This window comes from Akebia trifoliata, chromosome 13, assembly GCF_017979445.1.
Source record: "Akebia trifoliata isolate Shusen 1 chromosome 13, ASM1797944v1, whole genome shotgun sequence".
NCBI classification, from domain to species: domain Eukaryota; kingdom Viridiplantae; phylum Streptophyta; class Magnoliopsida; order Ranunculales; family Lardizabalaceae; genus Akebia; species Akebia trifoliata.
The window spans coordinates 2141154-2164693 of record NC_141387.1 but is presented as its reverse complement, the minus strand read 5'-3'; the positions used below and the strand labels follow the sequence as shown (position 1 = coordinate 2164693).

The 23540-nt window shown below is 35.5% G+C and overlaps 2 protein-coding genes across 4 annotated transcripts; both read right to left on the bottom strand.

The window, feature by feature from the left end:
- Positions 1-2029: 2029 nt before the first annotated feature.
- Positions 2030-5785, bottom strand: LOC147387245 (cytochrome P450 716B1-like). The gene is made up of 4 exons (XM_086420373.1): positions 4363-5785; positions 3001-3442; positions 2478-2665; positions 2030-2352 (listed from the first exon to the last, which is right to left on the bottom strand). Exons 1-4 carry the CDS (start codon positions 4912-4914, stop codon positions 2047-2049), a joined length of 1488 nt encoding a protein of 495 aa, XP_086276499.1. The 5' UTR covers positions 4915-5785; the 3' UTR covers positions 2030-2046.
- Positions 5786-5929: 144 nt separating this feature from the next.
- On the bottom strand, positions 5930-21626 carry EMB2788 (ribosome 60S biogenesis amino-terminal protein). 3 transcript variants are annotated; one of them, XM_086420370.1, is made up of 17 exons: positions 21491-21626; positions 20851-21065; positions 20599-20681; positions 20427-20474; positions 19185-20310; positions 18296-18995; positions 16846-17344; positions 16599-16750; positions 13078-16521; positions 12723-12935; positions 11964-12167; positions 11613-11816; positions 9910-10068; positions 9242-9595; positions 8097-8514; positions 7189-7282; positions 5930-6257 (listed from the first exon to the last, which is right to left on the bottom strand). In XM_086420370.1, the coding sequence occupies exons 3-17, from the start codon at positions 20678-20680 to the stop codon at positions 6089-6091; spliced, it is 7866 nt and encodes a 2621-aa protein (XP_086276496.1). In that variant the 5' UTR covers position 20681; positions 20851-21065; positions 21491-21626; the 3' UTR covers positions 5930-6088. The 3 variants fall into 3 exon arrangements, with proteins under 3 accessions (XP_086276496.1, XP_086276497.1, XP_086276498.1); XM_086420371.1 differs by lacking the exon at positions 21491-21626 and having other exon boundaries at positions 12723-12932; positions 20851-21082; XM_086420372.1 differs by lacking the exon at positions 21491-21626 and having other exon boundaries at positions 19185-20304; positions 20851-21079.
- Between the last annotated feature and the right edge of the window lie 1914 nt (positions 21627-23540).

Below are 23540 nucleotides of genomic sequence, written 5' to 3'. Positions count from 1 at the left end.
ATAATGTGTTAATTTTGTGTGTAGATCGCTAAGTTGGGACCCACTTAATGATCTCATCTTGATGTTCATGCGTCCTCCAGTTTGTAGTAATGATGGAAGTTTCTTGGTGTGACTCACATTTTATCTTTGAAACAGATATAATGTTATGCAGAGTGCTATATACATTATAGGTTTTAACAAGATTAACATCAATAAATAGCTAATAATTGAGTGCTAGATACATTAGAGTGGATTTCATTCAGTTTACATGACGTGGGAAATCAAAATCGACAATAATGGAGATAACTCAAAGATTGGAATCTAAAATTTACATTTCTTATTTCTTCATCACAAAGGTTTAGTGGGGCTGAATCAAAGATAATGGAAGAAAACTAAGGAATGGGTGGTCAACATCTAGAGTGTTCTTGATTCAATTTACATGAAATGGGAACACTGAATTGAAGATAATGGAGAATAAGGCTGATTTACTCATCTTTGGGCTCGGTAACATTCAACTTCTCATGCAAATAAAATTAAAAGATACCATCGAGGAGGTGGTTTGATTATTATCACTACAACCCAACATGATCAATTTATTTCCAGAAAGTCATGATTTCGTAGCATTTATAGGGGTATTTATGTTTCCGAAATGCTATCACCTATAATTTCTCTAATAAACCTTTGAAAAATAATATTTTAAATTGCAACTTCCTCCCTTCTAACATTTTCTACCAGAGTGTGAGTGTGTGAGAGAGAGAGAGAGAGAGATCCATCCTCTTAACTAAAATGTCATTGGAGTTCGTTAAAGAGGCTTAACAGTACCTATTGTTGAGGTTTGACGTTGTAGACATTTTTAACTTATAAAAACTTTTGTTAAACAATTTATTAAGATTCAACAACAAGTATCATCGAGACCTATTGTTGAGGTTTGACGTTGTAGACATTTTTTACTTATAAAATCTTTTGTTAAACAATTTATTGAGATTCAACAATAAGTATCATCGAGTCTCAACAATACACTCTAGCGTCAAGGTTTGACACAAGGTAAATTATATGAACAAAATCATAAAATTTCGGTGAGATTTTTTTTTTTTTTTTTTGCCTACCATTTTCCATTTATATAAAAAAATATATCAAGATTATAAGAATATATAAATAATTTTTAAAAAAATGAATGAAATAGAGGAGAGGTGGATAACCTTTGGTTGAAATCTTCAATAGATCGTGCATCTAATAAGAGAGTGCGCAGTTATAAGGTTCACTATTGTTCCTCGAATCTAGAGCCTCTTTGGTGGGACCCACTTAATGATCTTATCTTGAAGTTCATGTATCCTCCAGTTTGGAATAGTGATGGAAGGTTTGTTGGTGTGATTCACATTTTATCTGAAACAGGGGTAATATTATGTAGAATACTGGATACATTATAGGTTTTAACAAGATCAACATCAATAAATAGCTAATAATCGAGTGCTAGATACTTAGAGTGGATTTCATTCAGTTTACATGAAGTGGGGAATTGAAATCGAAGATAATGGAAATAAGTCAGATTGGAATCTTAAATTTACAGTTCTTATTTAATCATCTCAAAGGTTATGGGGATGAATAAAACATAATAGAAGAAACTTAGGTATGGGTAGTAAAAATTTAAAGTGTTCTTGATTCAATTTACATGAAATGAGAACCCAAAATTGAAGATAATGGAGAATGAGGATGATTTACTTATCTTTGGGCTTGTTAAAGATCAACCTCTCATGCAAGTAAAATTAAAAGATATGCTTGAGGAGCGGTTAGATTCTCATCACTACAGCCCAACATGGTCAATTGATTTGGTAGCATTCAGAGGGTTATGTATCATGGTTTTAAATCTTGTCCAAAACCGAGACGACTTGTCCGATACGTCTCGGTATCATCCACCAATGAGATGGATAGACAAGTCAAACGTATTGTACAAGATTTAAACCATGGTTAATTTTTTGTCATTGTTGAACGAGATGTCAAAACAAGTTTTAATCATGGTATGTATGTTCCCTTAATCTTTAATTTAGTTACACAGAACTTGAACAACTCTTATAACATTTTTTTCTGCTCAATTTGGATGGGTAGTCCCTGAGTGGGTACTGGCATTGGATCCCTTATAAACGCGTTATCGGTACAACATAACGTCCAAGTGAATCGGGTAACCAAGTAATGAATCGCAATTAAGGTTTCGATTCTCGCAAACTCATACCCTGGACAAATCCTTGGTCCTCCTCCAAATGCCACGAAACAATAGGGTGGTACTGATGCTTGGTTATCAAAGCGCATTGGATCGAACTTCGATGGTTCTGGAAAAATGGATTCATCCATTTGTGTCATGTTCGCAGCCCAAAATACCTAAGAATCAAATGAACACACATTAGTACTTGTTCTTATAAATCCATATAAGGTATAAGTAACAGTTTAGGGGAAAACTATAAGATAAAATAGTAGGTGAAGTCTCAAATTGCTTCCATCCTTACTTGCCATCCCTTAGGTATCAGGTATGCTCCATATTCAACATCTTTTAAGGTCTTTCTAAAGCCACCAAACACAGGAGGGGAGATCCTTAGAGTCTCAATTGCTACTCTCCATGTGTACTTCATCTTAGCAAGATCATCCCATGTGAGAAGCTCCCCTGAAACCTTGTTCTTAGCTATCTCTTCTTGTTCTGCAATTTAAAAAACCAAAGTGGCGATTAAATTCTCCTACCCTACCTTCAAAAAATTATCTCCCCCCCACACACACACACAAAAACACAACAAAAATAAAAAAACAAAAACACAAACAAATAAAAGACAAGGATTTTGAGTTATGGGTCTAAGCCCAACACGTTTAACTGTGGAGGTCTGATGGGATTCATTGCATTAGTGTTGGCATGATGCACCCTAGTTGATGCAGATTTAATGACAGTTTTTTTAATTAAAAGTCTAAAAACTAATTTACAAAAATACCATTAAACAATAATAACAAAATCATTCATTGAAGTATTGTGATTATAGTTACCTCGAACTATAGCAGCATAGACAACTGGATCGTTGGCCAGAAGACGAACCAAGAAAGTAATGAGGACGGACGATGTGTCATGTCCTGCAACCATCACAAGCATCACATTGTCTACAATCTCCTTCTCAGATATTACTGTTGCATTGTCTTCACCATGGATGCTAAGTAAGCAAGTGATGAGGTCTTGCTGAGAAGAAGCTTTGTGTCGCTCTAAAGCTTCTCTCTTCTCGCGTATAATGTCTGTGACCATATTTTGGACTGCTACGCTAGCTTGAATGCTACAGTTGTAGCGAGTGAAGGGTAAGTTTACAGGGACTGACCACATTCCTTCTATCATTTGTTGAAACAATTCTACAAGTCTTTCTCTTCTTGGTCCAGGCTCCAATCCAAATAGAAGAGAACAAATTATGTTGAAGGTGAGCGTCTTCATCAATGGCAACACCTATACAATAATACATGGAATATACTCAAACTAAAGTGAGTGAAACAGAATTCGATCTCGACATGAGAACAAATTGATCGTCATAAGGAGAAAAGGCAAAAAAAAAACATCACATATTGTTGGGTTATGTCTTCTATTCTTGATATATGAAGAGTTGTCATGAATTCAACCCGGATCTTTTGATGATCTGCTAACAACCCGTTTCGGCTAAAACATTGGACCCATTTGGTTTGGATTTGGATCTGACCCATTTACCTTCTTTGTAACCCTAAGTATATAAAGGGTAAGAGATAAAACCCTAAAAAAGTTAGAGAGATATACAGGAGGCAAAGAAATTGTAACCCTGTTCTTCTTTAATTATCATAGTGAAATCGCCGTTTTCACCCGTGGATGTAGGTCAATGCTTTGACTGAATCGCATATATCTTGTGTCTTGTAAGATTATTTATGTTCTTGTTGATTTATACTTTGCATTTGAGGGTTCTTTCTAACACATATCTTCTTGGAAAATAAAATTTTCATGGAACAGAAGCAAATGATCAAACACTAAAAATTCTCATAAAATCGAGAATGAAGGTTCCATTTTGTATTTAATAACTCAAGATTAGAAATAAGAGGTTAGAACCTAATTTTGAATGGGTGATGAAAATCAAGATCTTCATCTTCATCTCAATAGGAATCCTACCTAGTTATTCAATGTGTCTATTTTAGTCCTTTATCTCTCCTTTAAGGATTTTGATTTATTTGGCAACTCTTGATTTTTTTATTCAAAAATTCATTTGTGCTTGAAAACTTGATTTATTTCGCTAAGTCCTAGAATGTATAAATTGACTTAGTAGACAGAACAATAACGAAAATCACAAGAACAATTGGCAATGAAGACAAAAGTATTTTTGTTTTTTGGGGTGTGGGGGGACATACTGTGACCTTTTGCTTGCCTTGCCAATGCATCTCAAGATGTTTCCTGACTTCTCCATCCATCTTCCCAACATATTGTTTCAAAACTTCGGGCTTTAAGAATGACATAAGTGCACCCCTCACACGTTTGTGATCTTCACCACTCAACTCCAATAAATTCCGATTTCCCAATATCATCTGAATTGATTTCGGTTGTTGGTTAGTGAGTGTGTCACTTTCACTAGTAAACACGAACTTGTTCGCCGCCTGTCCGTGGATAAAGACTGTTGGGGTCCCAAATAGTGTGAGCTTCGAAATTGGACCATATTTTCTTACTCTTTCTTCGAGCCATTTTTCTGCGGTGTTGGACCGCATGGCTCGAAGAAGGCCAAGGCTTTGGCCTATAATGGGAATCCCAAGAGATCCTGGTGGTAATCTCTTGGATGACCTTCTCTTTCTTCCTATAGTTAAGAGAAGGAAGATGGGGAAGATGGCAAGAAGACTCAAGTAACATGCAAGAGACATAGTGAAGAATGAGAGTGGTAAGCTTGGGACTTGGGAGAGAGAAAGAACCATTTATTAGGAGTTAATTGAAATGTAACAAATAAAAATTGGGGTGCCAATAGTAGCTCTCTTAATTAATTACATCGTGACATTCTCAACCACCTATATCACACAAGGGATGTTGAACCCATGATAGAGAGATTGTTTTTCATTTACCTTGTTATCATCACAAGAGGCTTGTTTTTAGTCTAAACCTTGACTTGAATGGATGTATTATAGATTGATAAAATAAAATTAGATTTTTGAAAAATGACAGAAGAATCTAAACTTGATTCTAAAGTTTTGATCCCATTGAAAATGTAGACAAACCTTCCTATGATGTCTTGTACATGAACATAATATAAATAACAACTAAATATATAATATGTCCTATGGATTACTTGAGAATCTAAGCTTCATTTTGAAGCTTCGATTCCTTGGAGAGTGTGGACAAATACATCCAATAGGATTGAATTAGTCTTCTTTTGGGCTTTTAACTAAGATCGTTTGCTCAAAATGCCATATTTTAGACATTAATTCAAGACATCCAACCTAACAGCTATGGAACAAGGTAGTGTTTTGTTGTGTGTGTATTATCGCATTATTGTTATATAAACATTTACTCCTTTAACCCTGCAACCAAGCACTCCTTTAGAAGTGTTGTGATCTTACACAACACCATATTTCTTCCACTCTTGAGGACACAAACAGTGTTTTAGAAGGATAAGAAGAAAGTGAACTAGATTGAATAACTCAAAGAGTCATGACAAGTGAGTGGAGCTGTCGTTTGGGTCCGCCTACTAATGGCCTGGCCTACCTGAAAAATGAGAATTAGGGCCTTGACTTTAAACCCCTATAGAACAATAGAACTCATTATTTTCAAGCTTGTTAAATCCAAAATGTTCTATATATAGATGAGGTTCTATCGACCGGAAGACCGTCTATCTCTATTGAGGGCAAAAGCGAAAAAAAAAAAAAAAAATCAAATTGGAGGGATATTATTAAAAATGATTGATGTTAACAGGGTAAAAAATAAAAAATAATAAAATGGATTAAAGAGGAAATATAATAAAATTAGAGAGTGAAAAGAAAAGAAAAAAAAAAAATCTGTGATACAAGTAGACGAGACATTTGTCATACTACAAAACTGTGGCAGCTGAGTGGACGTTTATCCCCCCCACCTCCAAAAATACAACATTATAGCAATTCAATTGTATTTTATATCCTCCAAGTCTAGATGTGATAGAACAGAGAGTGATTTCCCACCAAAAGAATTTGAAAATATAACTAGTAGACTCTGGCAAGCATGACGTTCATCCATCTTCTGTGTCTCTGTTAATTCTAAAGAAAGATCCTTCCATGGCTGATAATATGACCTGCTCAAAGATTTAATACAATCAGAGCAGTTCATAGTTTAATGAAAGGTTTGTTCAGGTTGATAAGACTAATAATAATCTACTAAATGCATAAGCATAGGAGGACTCTTTAACAAACAAGCAGCAGTAAATGCACCTTTCTGACCAGGAATTCTCTTAAAACAGAAGTACCCAAAATTTTCCATGCAATTTACAGCATTGTGTGACCATCCAAAGAATCGCTCGCATCTAATCAATTGGATAAACAGATCAGGTCAACCCTCGACCAAATCTGTCCAATTGATGGTCTCAACCTATGTTACCTGGTTCGTTGGTTTGCCACTCTTGAACGCGGTTAGTAGAGGTAGTTCATGGTAGATATGTAAGTCATTTATGTTAATCTCATAGAAGAAAACTCAGGTCAAGGGAGCATATTATCAAGAGTCATTCTAAACTGACTTCATTGGTCACTGCGCTCAACACAGTGCTGATGTGGCAGTGGGCAGAGAACCAGACTTTTTTTCCTCGAGATACAAGACAAAAATCTCTGGTTCTCTGCCACTGCCATGTCAGTGCAGTGTCGAAGGAAGTCAGTTCAGCATTTTCCTTTTATCAAAATTTAAAGACGAAAGGGTATCTTTAATATTGACCAAATCTTAGGATTTCTAAAAGAAGGGTTATCTCTAATATTGACCAAATCATGGGGGCATCTCTAAAATTCACCAAAATAAGAGCGGGGTGGGGGGACTCACTAGGTTCACTGTTTTTCACAAAGCAATTATGAGCCGAACCTCCAACTGGTTTGGTTTTTACCAGTTCGTGGTTCGCTACTATATTAGCGAATCCGGTGGCATAGGTCTCACCCCTTAGATACACATATGTGTAGAGGATCATTCAATTCCTCCTCTTACAAATGTAGAACAAAAATAAAAAAGAAACAGAATATATTTACCATCTCCAAGCAGGATTAACTTCTGCAGGGCAACGTATCCTCGAACACAGTGATGTCACAAAACTGCTTTGATCCCCAACCAAAGAAATTGTTCCTGATTCAATGTAAATATATAAAATAAAATAAAAAGGCAGGCACTTCAATTTTGCAAAGCGTACAAAATGCTAAGGTACCTTTCTTTCACTTCTAGTTTTTGTTGCAACCGTAACGTGATGATTGAGGGAAATAAAAGTATTCCATAAATGCCTAAAAGTCTGATCTCAGTGCCTAATATTAATGCCTCAACATGGCATTTATTATTACTATTACATATAAGGATAATGAATTTCTTGCAGCTTATCAGCTAATGGAAATACCATAAACCTAATATCAATGCCCACTAAATGCAGTGCATTCAATGAAATATTACAGATTTTTCTCGGTGTCATGTTTTCTTTATTTACAAAGAATTTCCAACCAAGTAATATTGATGGATTCCCATATGTACAGTTATCATAACAAGGTGGATATCTTCTCAGCAAAAGAAAAGCTACCATAACTTCAGATTTCAATGCACAACAAGAATTACGTTATTGTTTCCTACCTTAAAAGAACTTCAGTCATGATATGTATTAGAGTCGTGCTGGAGTGGCCTCAAGATTGGACCTCATATTGCACATCTTGACGTGAAAGTGGATAGAAACCATAGATGCATACACTTTCTCGTCAGGGTGTGCGATGTGAGGTCCAATCTTGAGGTCACTTCAGTATTATTCTATATACAAATAGCCAGGTGAGAACATTTACAACTAGATCTTACAGAAAATGCTGATCAATGGAAAAAATCTAAAGAAATTAAGGAACTTTTAAATTTGATCCTTCTTATATCAGAGACCTTGGACAAATCAACCAATGAGTCAAAAATTTACCTGCATTATTAGAAGCATCAGGAAGTAGTAATATACAAAGTGCAGCAACGACTGAAGGAAGCACTTTGCAGTCCACTCCAAGAAGTTGTTGGAGGTACAAAATAGAAGCAGCTAATGACACATCATTACTACAATCACTTTCCTTGTCTTCATCACAATCATTTTGTTCTTCATCAGTGTGTCCATTCTTGATGTGTTCCAATAACAACTGTAGAGTATTTGTGTTTGATCTTTCTGGGGTAAATATTGCTTCTATTTTATGAGCTTTCCCAGATATCTTTGAAAGAATTGCCGAAGCTATCACCCAACGTAAAAGCTTTGAAATTGTCGAGTCTTCATATTGTTGCTCACCCGAAAGTTTTGAAATTGTTGCAGTAGAAATCCCCCGCATGACAAATCTTAAAAGTTTTGCCTTATCCTGTGTAAAAAAAAATCAAAATCAGACTCCCATGAAATAAAAGTTCATTGAAAGCATGGCATTCAGAAGTTTTAAATACCAGCAGTTACCTGAAAGGAAAAAAAATTATAAACATCGAGAACATGAAATAAAATCACTTGCAACATTTTTAACCTTTTCTACATATTTAGTCATGTTTTAAACTCTATGAAATAAATATCACTCAAAGCACACCACATTCAGAATAGTTTTAAATGCCAGAAGCATAACTGAAAAGAAAAGAAATTTATAAATAAAGAAAACATGACAAAATGATGCCAAACAAAGTGATTACTTCATTCCTTGTTTCAGAATTTCCCTACAAAGGCTATGTCATATAATTTAACTGTGAGAACCATCTGTGTAAGGTAATGAATTGGCCTCACCCATGCAACTATTTGTTCATGCTGATGAGTGGTTGAGGAGACCATAAGAACAAAATGAGATGATTTTCTACTCGAACCATTTTATTGTGGGACTTAATAGTTACATAACAATTTCAGTAAGCAGGCCACAAGAAATGCATGCGCAGAAGGAATTTCAATGTTCAATCTCAACTTCAGCAATATTTGTCCATTATTTAGGTACCTAAAGTGACATTTTGTATCTCAAAGAACTAAATATAAAACCCATTAAAAGAGTAACAACTATAGTAATTCTACATGCAACAAACAGAGAGAGAGAGAGAGAGAAAGAGAGAAAGACCGACCATATTCTTCATGATTGTAGGTGGTGGGCTCATGAGTACGGCTCTCAGTCCAAGCTCAGCACTAAGTTTGGATCCCTTGTTACAGGACTCATCATCAAGGGCTTGATATAGGTGAAATAATCCATCATGTGATAAAGTAAAATGTGGTTGGTATAACTTTCTTTTTTGGGAAATCCTCAATGTTGATACCAATATTTGTAAAATAGAAGTAACCAATGAAACATTTTGCTTCATCGTCTTCAAGCCATCCACAAAAAGTTTGTGCACATGAGATGAAAGTTCTGATAGCTGCTCAAGGGCGCACTTTTGCAGCCAATCTGTAATTTTTCGCAATGAAATAACATCATTGACGACCTAGGTTCAAACATACAGATCAAAAGTTAGTGGAAAGAGGAAACAACAACCATTAGTGATGTGTCCAAAACAGATAAAAATCAGTAGTCTGAAAAAAAATGCAATTTTTTTTTTCCAATGTAGACTGAAAACTAAGTAATTTGTAAGGAAGCATAAGAAACCACATGAAACAATGACAAAGTGGTTGAGCCAATTTCTTGGTTGAGTGATATTACAAAAACCTATCATGTATCATTAAATATAAAGTCAAGGTTATGAAAAGGTTTGTGAGCATGATAGCCATAAAATAAATAGATATGAGTCATGACTACTACCTCTAAAACTATCTTCATGTGTGTCACAAAAGGATTTTGGTCATCACCATATAGACTCTCATAACAGAAAGAGAGAACGCCAGATAACCAGGGAATTAGACCACAATGCTCAACTAGATAACGAGCTAGCATAGGCAATTTAACTGACTTCTTCACTATCTGCAATTGGATTTAAGCAAACATCTTTAGTTAGCCACTCAAAGCTAGCACGTTAAAAAACATGTTGCAGCAATATCAAACTAATAAAATTGAGCCAAATAATCAAAGATCAAAAGCATAAAAAGACTTGTACAATAAACTCCTAAACATGAAATATATGCACATGCTCACTATTATTGAACAAAAATTAAGATATCATTATCATTTCATCTCAAAATATACATAAGCTTTGAGATGAGGAGTGGTTAAATTAATGACTCGGAAGGATTCCAAAGCCACAATTTCTGTTATGTTGCTGTAGTTATCCATAACGGAAAGAATGAGAAGAATGTTTGGCTACAGAATAAGAGTTGGGTAGCTGAAGTAGAGATGTGTTTCTTCAATGTATAAACACATGCAAATAAAGAATTAGGATATTATTACTCCCATTGGTGAGGCCACATGAAGATTGTGTTGGAATCAACCCATATAGTAAGTTGTCCCCACCACACCATGGCAATCATCATTAAAAAGACATCTCATCCTACCATTACTGACCACAATTTGAACAGAAGTAGAGGTTTAAAAATATGGGACATATTTATTACCTCTAGTCAACTTTTGATTGGGTTGGGGATGTTAAGAATGGATTGGTTTGTAGTGAGGATGGTCATTCCACGTTGGAAAACTCTACATACAATCCGATTGTCCTACTCCATCTAGGCTAAAAAATCTATATCATAGTGATAAAGTCGGGGTCTGGGAATAATTCGGCAAGAGAAAAATTCAGAAAAAAAAGGGCAAAAAGTCAGCAAAACCATTATATTGTTCAATTTCAAACTTTTTCCATTAATTTGTGAAGTTCGTAATTATTTTTCAAAACAGATGTGATTTTTTCAAAACTGACTTTTTAGAAAAGTCCGAGCGAATTATCCGAAAAACTAATTGGAACCTGAACTGACTACCATTTCAATATCGAATGCGGACCATTAGGAACCAGATTCTTCTTGATGATAATAGGGTCTCATTTTGGGTAGTTAGATATCCGAACAAAATTGGAACCAAACCGATAGGGCCTGGAATGATGAATATATAGTGCTACGGATATTAAGTTCCTCTATAAAAATCTTTTATCCTTTTATTTTAGGTTTACTTTAATTAATATTTTCAATAAAACAAGTAGGTAGTGATAGCTGGCCAGAATCAGACCTAATAATACCGGATTCACGTCTTACCTATCACAGTATTGGAACTGAAAACTACCAAAACCGTGTACGCCACAGGTTCCTATTATGGGCACATTGATACTCAAACGAGCCCATTGACACCCCTATGTGGGCCCACCAACACCGTCATTATCATGATCAAAGCCTTATCCCCAAATGTGCGGTTGGTTGAATGAATCATATTCCTCCATTAATCTATCTAAGGTCATGTCTAAAATTGGTTCAAGTGTTTTCATATATGCTCTTGGTGACCCCATCCAGCATGCCTTCATGAACCATAAATTTGTGTAAATTCAAAAATAAAAATAAAAAACGTCATCATTGTGAGCTCAAATTTACCTGAAGAATCAGTAATTTTGACTCATAATCTGAGAGAGAAGAAACATAAAAGCTCAGTAAGATCTCAAGAACAGATTTCCTCATAAATATTTGAGCATCATCTTCCAAACTCAGCCCTGCGTATATTAAGCGAAGTATCCATAGCCTGTCAGTCTTGAAATTAACTGAGATACTCCCAAACATAGAATGAAACAATGGTATAGACTGCACAAAGAGGCAAACGGATGTATAAGCGGAGCTGATAGAGGGAAGGATGTAAAACACAACCACAACATCTAAATGTAGCAAGTGGGTGAACAAACGAAGACACAGAATAGGAAATGAAAGTGGAAATTTATCTGAACCAAATACCTTCAAACTCATACTTGAAGAGCGCATCAATAGTTTACTTATAGTACGGTAATGATCATGAGAAGGATCTAACAATATAAAAGATGCTTCAGCAGCAAAAATAGCTGTAATGGATGGAATTCTCTGCCATGGCTCTGCTATCCCATTTTGCAAATATGTTAGAAGCAGTCGAAGCCGCAACCCATCCTTCCTGTTTCGACAATTCTGTAATGAAGTGGTCGAGTAACAAACAAATTCAGACAGAAATAACATGTAGCAACTTATCAAAAGTAATTATCAACAGCATGAAACCATGAACCATTCTACGAAAAATATAAATAAGCAGAAAATAAGAGAACTCTTAGACTCACAAGTGCCATGGTACTGAGTTATGAAGAAAAAGAAATAAAAAAGAGATGGAAAAACAACATCTTCTAGTTTTGGATTAAGACTATCAAAGCTTTGAAATTGTGAAAAATATCTTTCACAACAACTATCTTGCAGATTCAACTTATTCGGAATAATATTTGAAAGCCAGCACTCGGACTAGGTTGAGGAGATGATAATAGCATGTAACCCACCACAAAGCTAGTAATAGATCATTATAATTGAATGTCAGATATTTCCAAAAAAACTCAACCAATATACCAGATCAAAAAGAGACCTAACTGATGGGGGAAAAATCAAAAGAATAGCACAAATAAATATATCAAACAGGCAAATAATCCATACAATATACATGCACCATCAACACTGATTATAATGAAGGAAAGCCCCTACCTCCAACACATTCTTGTATACTCCAAGGACCTCATAACCCAATTTCCGCATCCCTTCATCTGGTGAAGATATGCTCATAAATGCAATTGCAAGCAGGCCTAACCCAGCAAATTCCAAGGGTTCAAAGTAGCCCATTGCCAGACCATGCTTTGAGAAATCCAAGATAAAAGCAGGGTCGTACATTTGTATCTTTTCAATGCTTCCAGATGGCTTCTGCCACAACATAAGGCAGAAACTTGAAACTTGAGAATTATACCAAAAATAAAACTAGCAAGACATATAATCAGTCAAATATCATAGTTTTTCAAAAACAAAAACGGAGTAACAGACAATAGCAACGAGAAAGCAAAAATACCTCAAACATATCAATGAAATTATCATGTTGAAGTTTCTTCAAGGACGTATCTCCATTACATGCAACCTTATCATTAGGAAAATGTAATATTGTCGCCACACAAAATTTGGAATCAAGGGAAACGTTCTCTCTGAATTGCCTTCTGCGGCATTCTTCAGTTGTTTCACAATCGGTTATGTTATTGGACGAAAGAACTTTCTCAAGCGTCTTTTCTTTTCTTAGTTTTGAAGCAGAACTTCCCCAAAGGTAATCCATTTCAGAAAAGCTTACACAGTCAGATCCTTTAGTGGACACAATCTCATGAAGGAGATTGAGCATCTCCACGTCAATTTCACTCATTGTTGAACCATAACAAGATAAGAGCAAAGAAAGCAGTTCTCTGGAGTTTGTGGTGGCATCTTCTCCTTCAACAATTTTATTCTGACATGTCTTGAGATGATAAAGTACTCTGAGTAACTTAATAACTTCCAACTTTCTCCTATAAAAAACAGATACTTCAAGATCTGCTGAATCTTGATTAGTACAAAGGAGAGCATTAGATTTCAAAATGCCAGATATAGGCCTTGACAATGTCCCAGCATGTGAAAAACCAGAAGAATTAGAGATTGTATCACTCCACATAATAGTGGGGATGAATTGAGAGTGTGCCAGTAACAAATCAAAAACTACACCCAAATCAAACTTCCCTTCAGATAGTGAAATAATAACATTACGGAGCACTTTCAGTGTATGAGGATCCTCAAACCTATGAACAAGAGATGATCTCATAAATTGTTCTAAGAAGGGAAGAGAAGGCAATTTGATGAGATAATGCTGCAATTTCATACACAACTCAACAATGTTTCTCAAAATGAAGGCTTCCAAATATCTGAACAACTGTGAACACTCAGTGCTCTTCAAGTTTTTAGAATTATCAGTCACTAACGGGAATCTTTTGACAACCTTATGAAGAGTGCTAACCAAGATGTTAATGAACCTCAGTGAAAACTCCTCTATATTAGACCCCATTCCTGCATTAATCTCCTTCGAATCTCCATTTGTTTCTGTTAGAAGACCCTCAATCAAATTTTCCTTTGGAAACAACAGGATCCTAGAAAGGGATATCTTTGCAATGACTCTATTTGTGAAGTTTAAAGAATGCTCAAGCGAACAAACATCGATCTCGCTAACGTCACAATCAAACAGATCTTCTTGTACACCCGAACATAGATTAATAGAGTCAAAGAGCTTCATCCGTTCCTTCATCCTCGTGGAATCCTCATTTAAAGCAAAGTAGTACTGCAACATCTGAATCGCTTTTCCAAGTAGACTCCCACTGAAAAAATTAAATAGTTCTTGAGTAGATGACAGTAATGATTCACCATATTCTTCCTTGAATATGTTTCCAGAGACCCATCTCTTCCAATTTAAGAAGACATCCAAGAGAATTCTTGAATAAAATGACGGGATAGTTTCGATATGCTTGAGGTCCCGCATACCAAATTTCATGAAGTTCAATTTCAAGTATGATAATGCAACGGGCAAGAGCATCATAAACTCCTCATCAGAAAGATCATGGTGACGGTTCTCTTCAATGACATTGCCCTTCAAAGACAAATCTTTGCTCATAATGCATAAAAATATTTGCCCAAATAGGGTCAAGTGCAAAGGGCTTATTTCCGTAAGTAAAAACATTAACTTCGCTTTTGTGGCATTTGTTCCGTGGATGCAGTGAGCAAGCATTTTGGTAGGACTGCTCATTATTACCCTTGACATTTCCATAATTGATGGAAGAAGAACTGTTTGAGGTTGCACAAATTTCTGCTTATACACAATATTCAAAGCTTTCACCAAGCATAAATCTGCACATTGTAGTTTGAAAATGGTTGCAAATCCAAGTACCTTATGATAAATTTTCTCAAGGAGGGAAATATCGAACCTCTCCCCCTCTCCTTCCCAAAACAAACAGGAGTTTACTGCATTCGTGTTTCGCTGGTGTGAATTACTCGATAGTAAATCAAAAGCACTTTCAGCAATATGGCACCCAATAGAGAAAGCAGAAACCATGAAAGATTCTGTACTTAGTGACTCATTCAACTCAACTTTACAAAGCATCCAATGCACAAGTTCAAATAACACAAAAGGGGATATAAAACGAATCAATGGATGAAATATGTAATAAGTTTGGAGGAGAGGCATCGACTCTTTATTCTCAATGCACATATCAAATTTGTCCCTCAATACAAAAAGAAACCGCTGAACCAAATTCTTGAAATCCTTCACAAGTCGTTTATAGACAACATCCTCGACTTCAGATATAAAACTCTTACCATTACCTAGAGCTAACAAGTAGTCAGCAACTGTTGTTAATAAACCCAAACTATTGTTCTCCATTTGATGAACCCCCCATTTTGATGAAATGGAAAAAATTTCTAAACTGTCTCCTAAACTTTCATTTGTACAGAGCAAAGGATGGGATAGGGATGTGGTCACTACAGGATGATGAAGAACAGTTTCAATTACTTCTTGAATATGTGGTGTCACAACAGGAGCCTCAATGATTTTTGAACTATCAAAATCCGATTTCACAACCAAAAGTTGTGCCAACATATACTTTATGAGCTCAAGGCAAGTTTCAGAGAGCTGTTCCAGTTCAACTGGCGGTTTATCTCTACAAATGGACTGTGTCTGGTAGACCCAGAACAGTAAATAGCGCAAGGAAGCAATGGAGTCATCAGTTGAACCGTAACATAGCTTGGTCCGAAGAAAGTCTAGTATTTTGGTGGAACCCAACAAATTAGAACTTCGAATTCCTATAATTGCAGGAACTAGTACATGGAAAGGTGCATGCTTCAAAAAGAAACTGAATGCAACAGAATTAGATTCTATTGAATTAAAGTCCATACTAGAAATCAATTCTTCAGTGGAAGAGATATCAGTTCTCATCAGGACATGAGCGTTCTCCTCTCTGCAATCCTCAACCATTTCTAGCCCAGAAAAAAAAATATCGGGCCATCGAAAGGCAACACTAGCCAGAAAACTCCGTTCATAGAAAAAAATAGACGATAGGAATGAAAGATGTTCTCCAAGAAGGTACTGGGAAACAATAATAGCTGAAGGAAAATTGTCTAATATCTCATCAGGCGCCGTGCAAATTATTGAGGAGCAAAAAGACGAAGCGACTCCAACTAAAGCATCACCATTCACACTTTTTTTTATCTTTTTAATTTTACCAAGTGTCTTGGCAAAAGAATGACTACTTGGGCTTGAAATTTTGGGAGCAATGGAATACGAGCTAATACACGCCGCCTGTTGATTAGAAACACTTCGTGAAAAAAGTAATAGATTCTTTAAAGGCCTCCACTCAGATAGAAAATTCCCTGAATCATCATCAACCAAAGAACAATCGCCAAACTTTTCAGTTAAGATTGAATCAATCACCGCAGATAATAATTCTCCTCCTACCTGTCAAAATCAAATTCACAAATCATGTTGTGTATCATAAAATATAGCATTAAAAATGTAAAACAGGACAAATGTACCTGAGTTTGTATGATATAACTTAATGAGTTGCAGACATAAGTTGAAATCATCGATTTCTCATGTAGTTTGAAGGTTCTTGAGTCGGACTCCAACAACCTTAGGCACTTATTTAGTATACAGATGATAAGAGGGCCGAAATCAGGAGAAGCTTCTGCAGGAAAAATGATACAGATCAAAATATAATATGGAATGTAAAACTACTATGTGCATCCAAAATGCATACAAGTCATGGAATATTTCAATTACCTTCAACGCATTTTAAGTTGGAGATGAGACCCCTTAACTGTTCCAGAAACTTGTATAAGTTATTCCCCACCGTAGAAACAGCATCACATAAGAATGATATAGTGACAGAAGACAAGTCACGGAATATTTCTATGCCTTGACTTTTCAAAGAAAATTTATCTCTTCTGTAACCAGGTAGAAATGAAAGCCAGGCATCAATTTCCAGTTTGTTTCTGTCAAAGGCACCAGTACTTAACATAGCTGCCTGTGCCAGGACGTATGATTGATCATGTATGTCTTTGACTGTTGAATGCATGAACAGATTAATCAAAGGCAGCAAATGCTTGTACATAGCTTCAGGGGGTCTGAGGGAGGAAGCCTTGCTCCCAGAAGACCATCCAATGTATTCTATTAACAGAGACAGTAGGGATTTTTGCTCTCTAGTTGATAAGGTGAAAGGATTACTGGGGAGAATTTTGAAAAAATCAAATGATCCCTCCAATGCGGTAGGTAATGATCGCTGCAAGAGGAAAAAACAATGGTTGGACATGAGATCATAAATCTCTCATAATTTGCATAAATTTTCAACCAACCCATATTCCATTTTTCAGTAAACAACAATATTGCTTTGTTGAATAAATTTTGCAGGATAAATAAATAACAAAACCAACAAGAGGCTCACAAGACCTAAAATACAAAGCGAACAACAATACAGTGGGCAATTTGATTATTTAAATGCAAGATAGATAGGTATTAAATATCAGTAATTATTAATTAGAACATCTTTTAGGCATTACAAATGAATAATAGAATATAAAATACAAGAGTCATTCATGGTAAGTTGTTCTCATATGATTCAAGTTGGTTCATTATCAGGATTTTCAATATGGGCTAGGCTATATAGTTTTGTTTCTACTGAAAGAGAATATATTGCATGTATGGGAGGGCAACGTAACAGACAGTTGCAGTTGATACAAAAGATAAAATATAAGTTTATTTTCTTATACTGAGATACTCTAGACTTGTAAAATGGCATCTTTTGAAAGCTTGATCTTCTATATCTCATATCAATACCAGGTTATTTTTTATTGGTATAAGAGTCTGAATGCAGCTCTCGGTCCAATCCTGTTGTATTTACACACAAACTTTACCAACTTACCAAATTGGAACCTTGGTACAGTTTGATTGATTATTTGAAATGTAGTTATTTCCCCGAATTTTTTGGGGTAAGGCATTGATGATTTATCATGCAATTAGTCACTCCAAAGGTGGTTTGTGTATAGAATAAGGAAAGGACTCAGGCTGAATGCTAATAACTAACCAATCCAATAAATCTACATGTTACAATGTCAAATAATATGAGGCCATTGTTCCAACATGGTTTCAAATGAAATTTGGCCTGATTCAATATAGTAGGAATTATGATATTGACACTAAATCAACCAACCAAGTTTTAAAGAGCAGAGCTTACAAGATAAAAGGCAAGAGCATCAAGCAACATGGAGTGAAAATATATCTCTGCATCTTTTACTTCATTTCCAGCCATAGCCTTCACAGAATCCTTTTCACTATAGAACTCATCTATGATAGATGTACTTGTACCTTCCTTCCTCTCCTTAGACATGTCATCATCAGACTCGGTACCTATCCCACTTATAATAAGTTTGATATCCTCGTTCACAAAATGAGATTTCAATTTCTTCACACTATCAGTACCATGGGTGTCAGGCAGCTTTTCTGACTCCCTTGCTCTTTTCAAGCTTATCTTGCTACTTTTTAAGTCATTGGCACTCAAGGAAGAAAGTAACTTCAATAGAACTTGAGGATCAGGTAGAACAGCTCTGGCTTCGTCCTGAATTTCTTGCTTGAGAGAGACCCACTTTTGCACCACTGGATCGTTGGAACGTGAATCACAATTAATAGCACCGATTAAGCTGTCCAATGACTTTAATGCCTCAAGAAGAAGCATTACTGAACCATGCCTCACAAGAATATCAGAGTGAAGTAATCCTCGATTGATTACTATCCGACTAAATGCACGAGGAATAATGCATTTCAATAAACACTTTACCTCTGAACTGTCGAAAGAAGGTGGAGAGGAAATGGAACCAAAAGGAGAACTCGATCTTGCTGAGGAGACCAAGTCCGTCGCTAAGGAAACAGCAGCAAACCTGCAACATGAAGAAAATATAAATTACAGACCACATGAATTTTTTTTATGGGTGAGTTGGACTTGAACTCACGACCTCAAAATTGGTTTGCAATGTGTCAAACCAACTGAGCAACAGGTCTAAAAGCCCATAAGGGAAGATAAATATTTTTTTTTATGGGAAGATATTATTTTTTATAAAAAGACTAACCATGTTGAAGATGAACGAGGTTCGAGAACATAAGGGAACTCATCCATGTACGCTGAACCAAAATAAGGCATTCCCTTAACAATAGCCAAAAGTAAGTCCCTGTGATAGCCAACCTCTGTTGCCCTTAGTTTCTTCATGAGGTCCAATAATCGCTTTCGATTACCCTTCAATGGATTATGAGCCTTTGGATCCGGCATCAACCCATTACGAGGATCGGTACAAACCATAACTAGAACCTCATGTGCGATCTTGGCAGGAGGGCCACCTACCAGATTCCCAGAAATACTAATTAATTGATCAAGAGTAACACTACCAAAGAGAACACTTCGAAGACCCGGAGGCACCAATGAATCCGGGGTGAGAACTTTATCCTGCAATGTAGATAGAACATAAACAACAGTCTCATCATCATCGCTCCCAAGCCCACGAAGGACACCAGAGTACATGTCCTTCTGCTGTAGAATCCACCTCAACAATCTCGGATTCCCGATTTCTAAAAATGACATTGCAAACTCAATGAATGCAGATCTTGTTCTATACTTTCCCTTCTTTGCAACCTTTTTCATTTGATATTCTGCTAACTTATTAAACACGGGACGCTTGAAATCAAAAGTCTTGGCAACCTCAGAAGCCAAACCTACACCACGTCTAACAATCGCAGCCATCAATGACAAGGCCGCATTTTGACGTTTTGCTTCTTTACTATTCAGTTCTGTGTAAACTTCTTCTAACTTGGTTTCAATAATTGAACGTGATAACTTGTCGAGCCTCCGACTTATAGTAATTCTCTGTAAATCGTCTGCTTTATATTTCCCATTTGGGTGGTCTAAAATTGCTGAAATTAAGGATAAAACATGTGCCAATCCTGGTTTCTCCTTTCGAAATTTCCATGCTTCAATGAGTTCAGAGCACAGAGGCGATGCCTCCACATATTCATAGAGCATTTCACCTCCTGAATCGCCTCTTAGCAGCCTAATAAACTCCTTTGAAGCTTCCGAATAAATCTTAATCTCCTCTGAATATAAATTTCGCAAGAGTTCTCTTAGCTTTGTTGTGTAAGATGTCTTTGTAACATTTTTCGAGCTTTCTTGTCCCTCAACTTCAATATCATCTGCTTCTACTGTAAATATAATTAAACAAAACCAAAAAAAAAAAAAAAAACATATTTTTCTACTTCAGAGACCAAATGAACTATAAAATAAGTCAATATTAGATCAGAAGTTGTCAAAGAAATTGACTTACCATTTTTCAAGCTTTCTTGTCCTTCAACTTCGATATCATCTGCTTGTACTGTAATTGTATTTAAACACAAAAAAAAATGCAATCTTGTTGGGAACCCAAAATAATTTATTTATTTCTTTTTGAAAAAAAAAACACTTTTTTCTACTACAGAGGCCAAAAGACATTGATTTACCTTGATGGGTATCGACAACACCTTTGAAAGAGTCATCTTCAGAACTTGAAGTAGTTTCCTCCATTGGAGAAGGATTGATCATTCTATAACAAAGATGCCAGCAAGCATGGCTAGTGATTATGTTTAGAAAAAAAAAAGTGATCTTTCCCTAACAATTACGTTGTAGAACAATCAAAAAGCAAGGAAAACTGCAGAAATTGAGCAAAACGAGCACTATTGCTTGTGGAATACAAGAGGAAGAAGAGAGAGTACCTATGATTTTTGGTGAGAGGAGGGGAGTGAGAGTCTCGAAACAACACGCCTACCAAACTAGCTGTTTTTCGAGCACACCCTCACAGAGTAACAGTTGCCGTAGCGGGAATATCGTCGTTACGGTGAAACAGGGAGTAGGGTTTAAGAGGAGCTTGGGCTCACTCGTGGTTTCAAATCTCGGTTTGGCGTCCCGTGTCGTTCAGGCTCATGTAGGGCTGTGAAGGGACAGTGTTATATCCGAATTCGAATCCGAAAAAATTTACTGATATCCGAATTCGAATTCGAATCCAATCGGATATCACTAACCAATACTTAAATTTGAAAAATATATTGAATATCGGATAATGTTTGATCTGATAAAAATCCTATAAAAATTAGATTCGATCTCTACCATCCTCTTCTATGAATCTGTAAAAAAAACCTAATCAATTTTCTTTTTTGGGTTTGTGGTTGAAATCACTGGGTTTTTAAAAGAAAAAAATAGGATTTTACTTTAAGAGAGAGAGAGAGAGAGGGAGATGAAGTATCAACCTGAAATCATGAATACTCGCCGATCGAAGAAAATGGTGGTCATGGAGCTCGCATGGTGAAAAAAAATAAAGAATTTTGCTTTGAGAGAGAGAGAGGAAGAAAATATTACTTGGATGCTTGCCGACAACCAGAGACGACAATGGTTATGGAGATTGTCCAGTCGAAACCCACCCTCACTACTTGTAGTCTGGTTCTTGCGTTTGAGCTTTTCAATCTATTTGAATTGAGAGAATAGAAGGAAAGAGAAGAGAAAAAATGCTATTTTCTCTTCCTTTCTCTTGTTTGATTGTTAAATGGGGAGAGAAGAGAAGAAAAGTGGAGTGAAAAAAGGGGAAAAAGTGTCAAATTTTGTTCTCTCCAAAAGTGGAGTGACGAAGAGGGAAGAGAAGAGACTAAGTAGGCATTTGGATAGGACTCCTTAGCTACTTCTGACTCTTGTGGGGAGTTAGAAGTCGTTTGGATGTGTTTGGATGAACAACTCCTTTGAAGAGTTACTCCGTGCAAGAGCAAGAAATTACTCTTTGTGAAGAAGTCAAGAAAACCTATTTCTCAAAACTCATCTTGCGGGGAGTCAAAATCTAACGGTTCGTTTTACCAAAATACCCTTAACTTTATTAATTTTCTATAAAAATATTCCTAATTCATTTGCCCTTAAATCAAACGAAAGAAACATTTATTAATATTAAATTTTGAGTATAATGGATTTAAACACATTATATTAATATTTAATATTTAAAATATTATATTATATTATATTATATTAATATTTATAGTTAAACACATTATATTATATTATATTAATATTTATAGTTAAAATGTCAAAAACAATATAGTTTGAAGGCATATTATGACACTAAAAGAAAGTCTGTCAATTTTTTTTTTAAAAATTTTGAGTATAATGGATTTAAATACATTATATTAATATTTAATATTTAAAATATTATATTATATTATATTAATATTTATTATATTATATTATATTAATATTTATAGTTAAAATGTCAAAAACAGTATAGTTTGAAGGTATATTATGACACTAAAAGATAAAAAACAGTAACTGATATAATATAAGGGTATTCTGGTCTTTTTTCTAGAAGTCATGAGAAGTCAGTATGGTTCCTAAACAGACTTCCAGCACAAAAGTACTTCTGCCAGTACTTCACAGAATTGATTGCCAAACGCCCTTTCTGCACAGAATTTCTTTTCCAGCTCCTTTATAGAGTACTTCAGCTCCTGTTCTTTGGAAGAGTAGTTCTGCTCCTGGTATCCAAACAGGCCCTAAACTTCTACATTTCAATTTTGTCCACCTTATTCTCAAAATTTCCAAAGTAATATTGACAGGCCAGCTATTGTTACTTACACACCAACTAAACGAACAAATTTGGACTGATTTCAGAAACCCTAGAGATGTGAAAAGAAGGAGACGACCCGAGGAATCATCACTCTCTCTCTCAGTCTTACCGAAAACGGAGAGCGTTTGGTATCCGAATCAAGAGATGATAATCTTTCTTCATTGATATTTTTGGGAACAGGTTGTTCAGGCGCAGTTTCAAATGCAATGTGCTTGATTAAGCCCTTTGATCTGCCCTGCAGATTGTGCACTCAATCTATTTCGATTCCTCCAGAGAGTAATCCTAATTACAGATTTATTAAACAATTAATTGTTTTTTTTTTTTTTTCAATTTCTTCTTGATTTTACATTTTTAGCTAAATAAATCTATAAGATGTAAATCTGAAAATCTTAAATTTTCTCTCAATTAATGCACTAAACGAAGAAGGAGATTCTTTCTTCTAATGAGAGATCTACATTTGGCAAGATTTGAGTATTTTTTTAATTTTTTTTTATGAGATATTTGTTTGTGTTGGAAATTTCTTGATTCTTCCTGGTTTCTATTTTCTTGTGTAATGTGTTATGTGCGCTGCGATGAATTTTAAAGTTCGGGTCCAATTGTAAGTTCCTGTGTTTTTTTTTTTTTTCCTTTATTTATTTTACATTTTGGATCACAAGATGAACAACTCATTTGATGAAATTACCATTTTGCCTCACTGTTCAGTTTAATTCCCAAAATACGAACACCGAGATCCCAGAGATTTTAAAGTGACCACCTCGCTGATAAAAACTGATTTTTAGTAACATCTTCACTTTTATAAATCAAGGA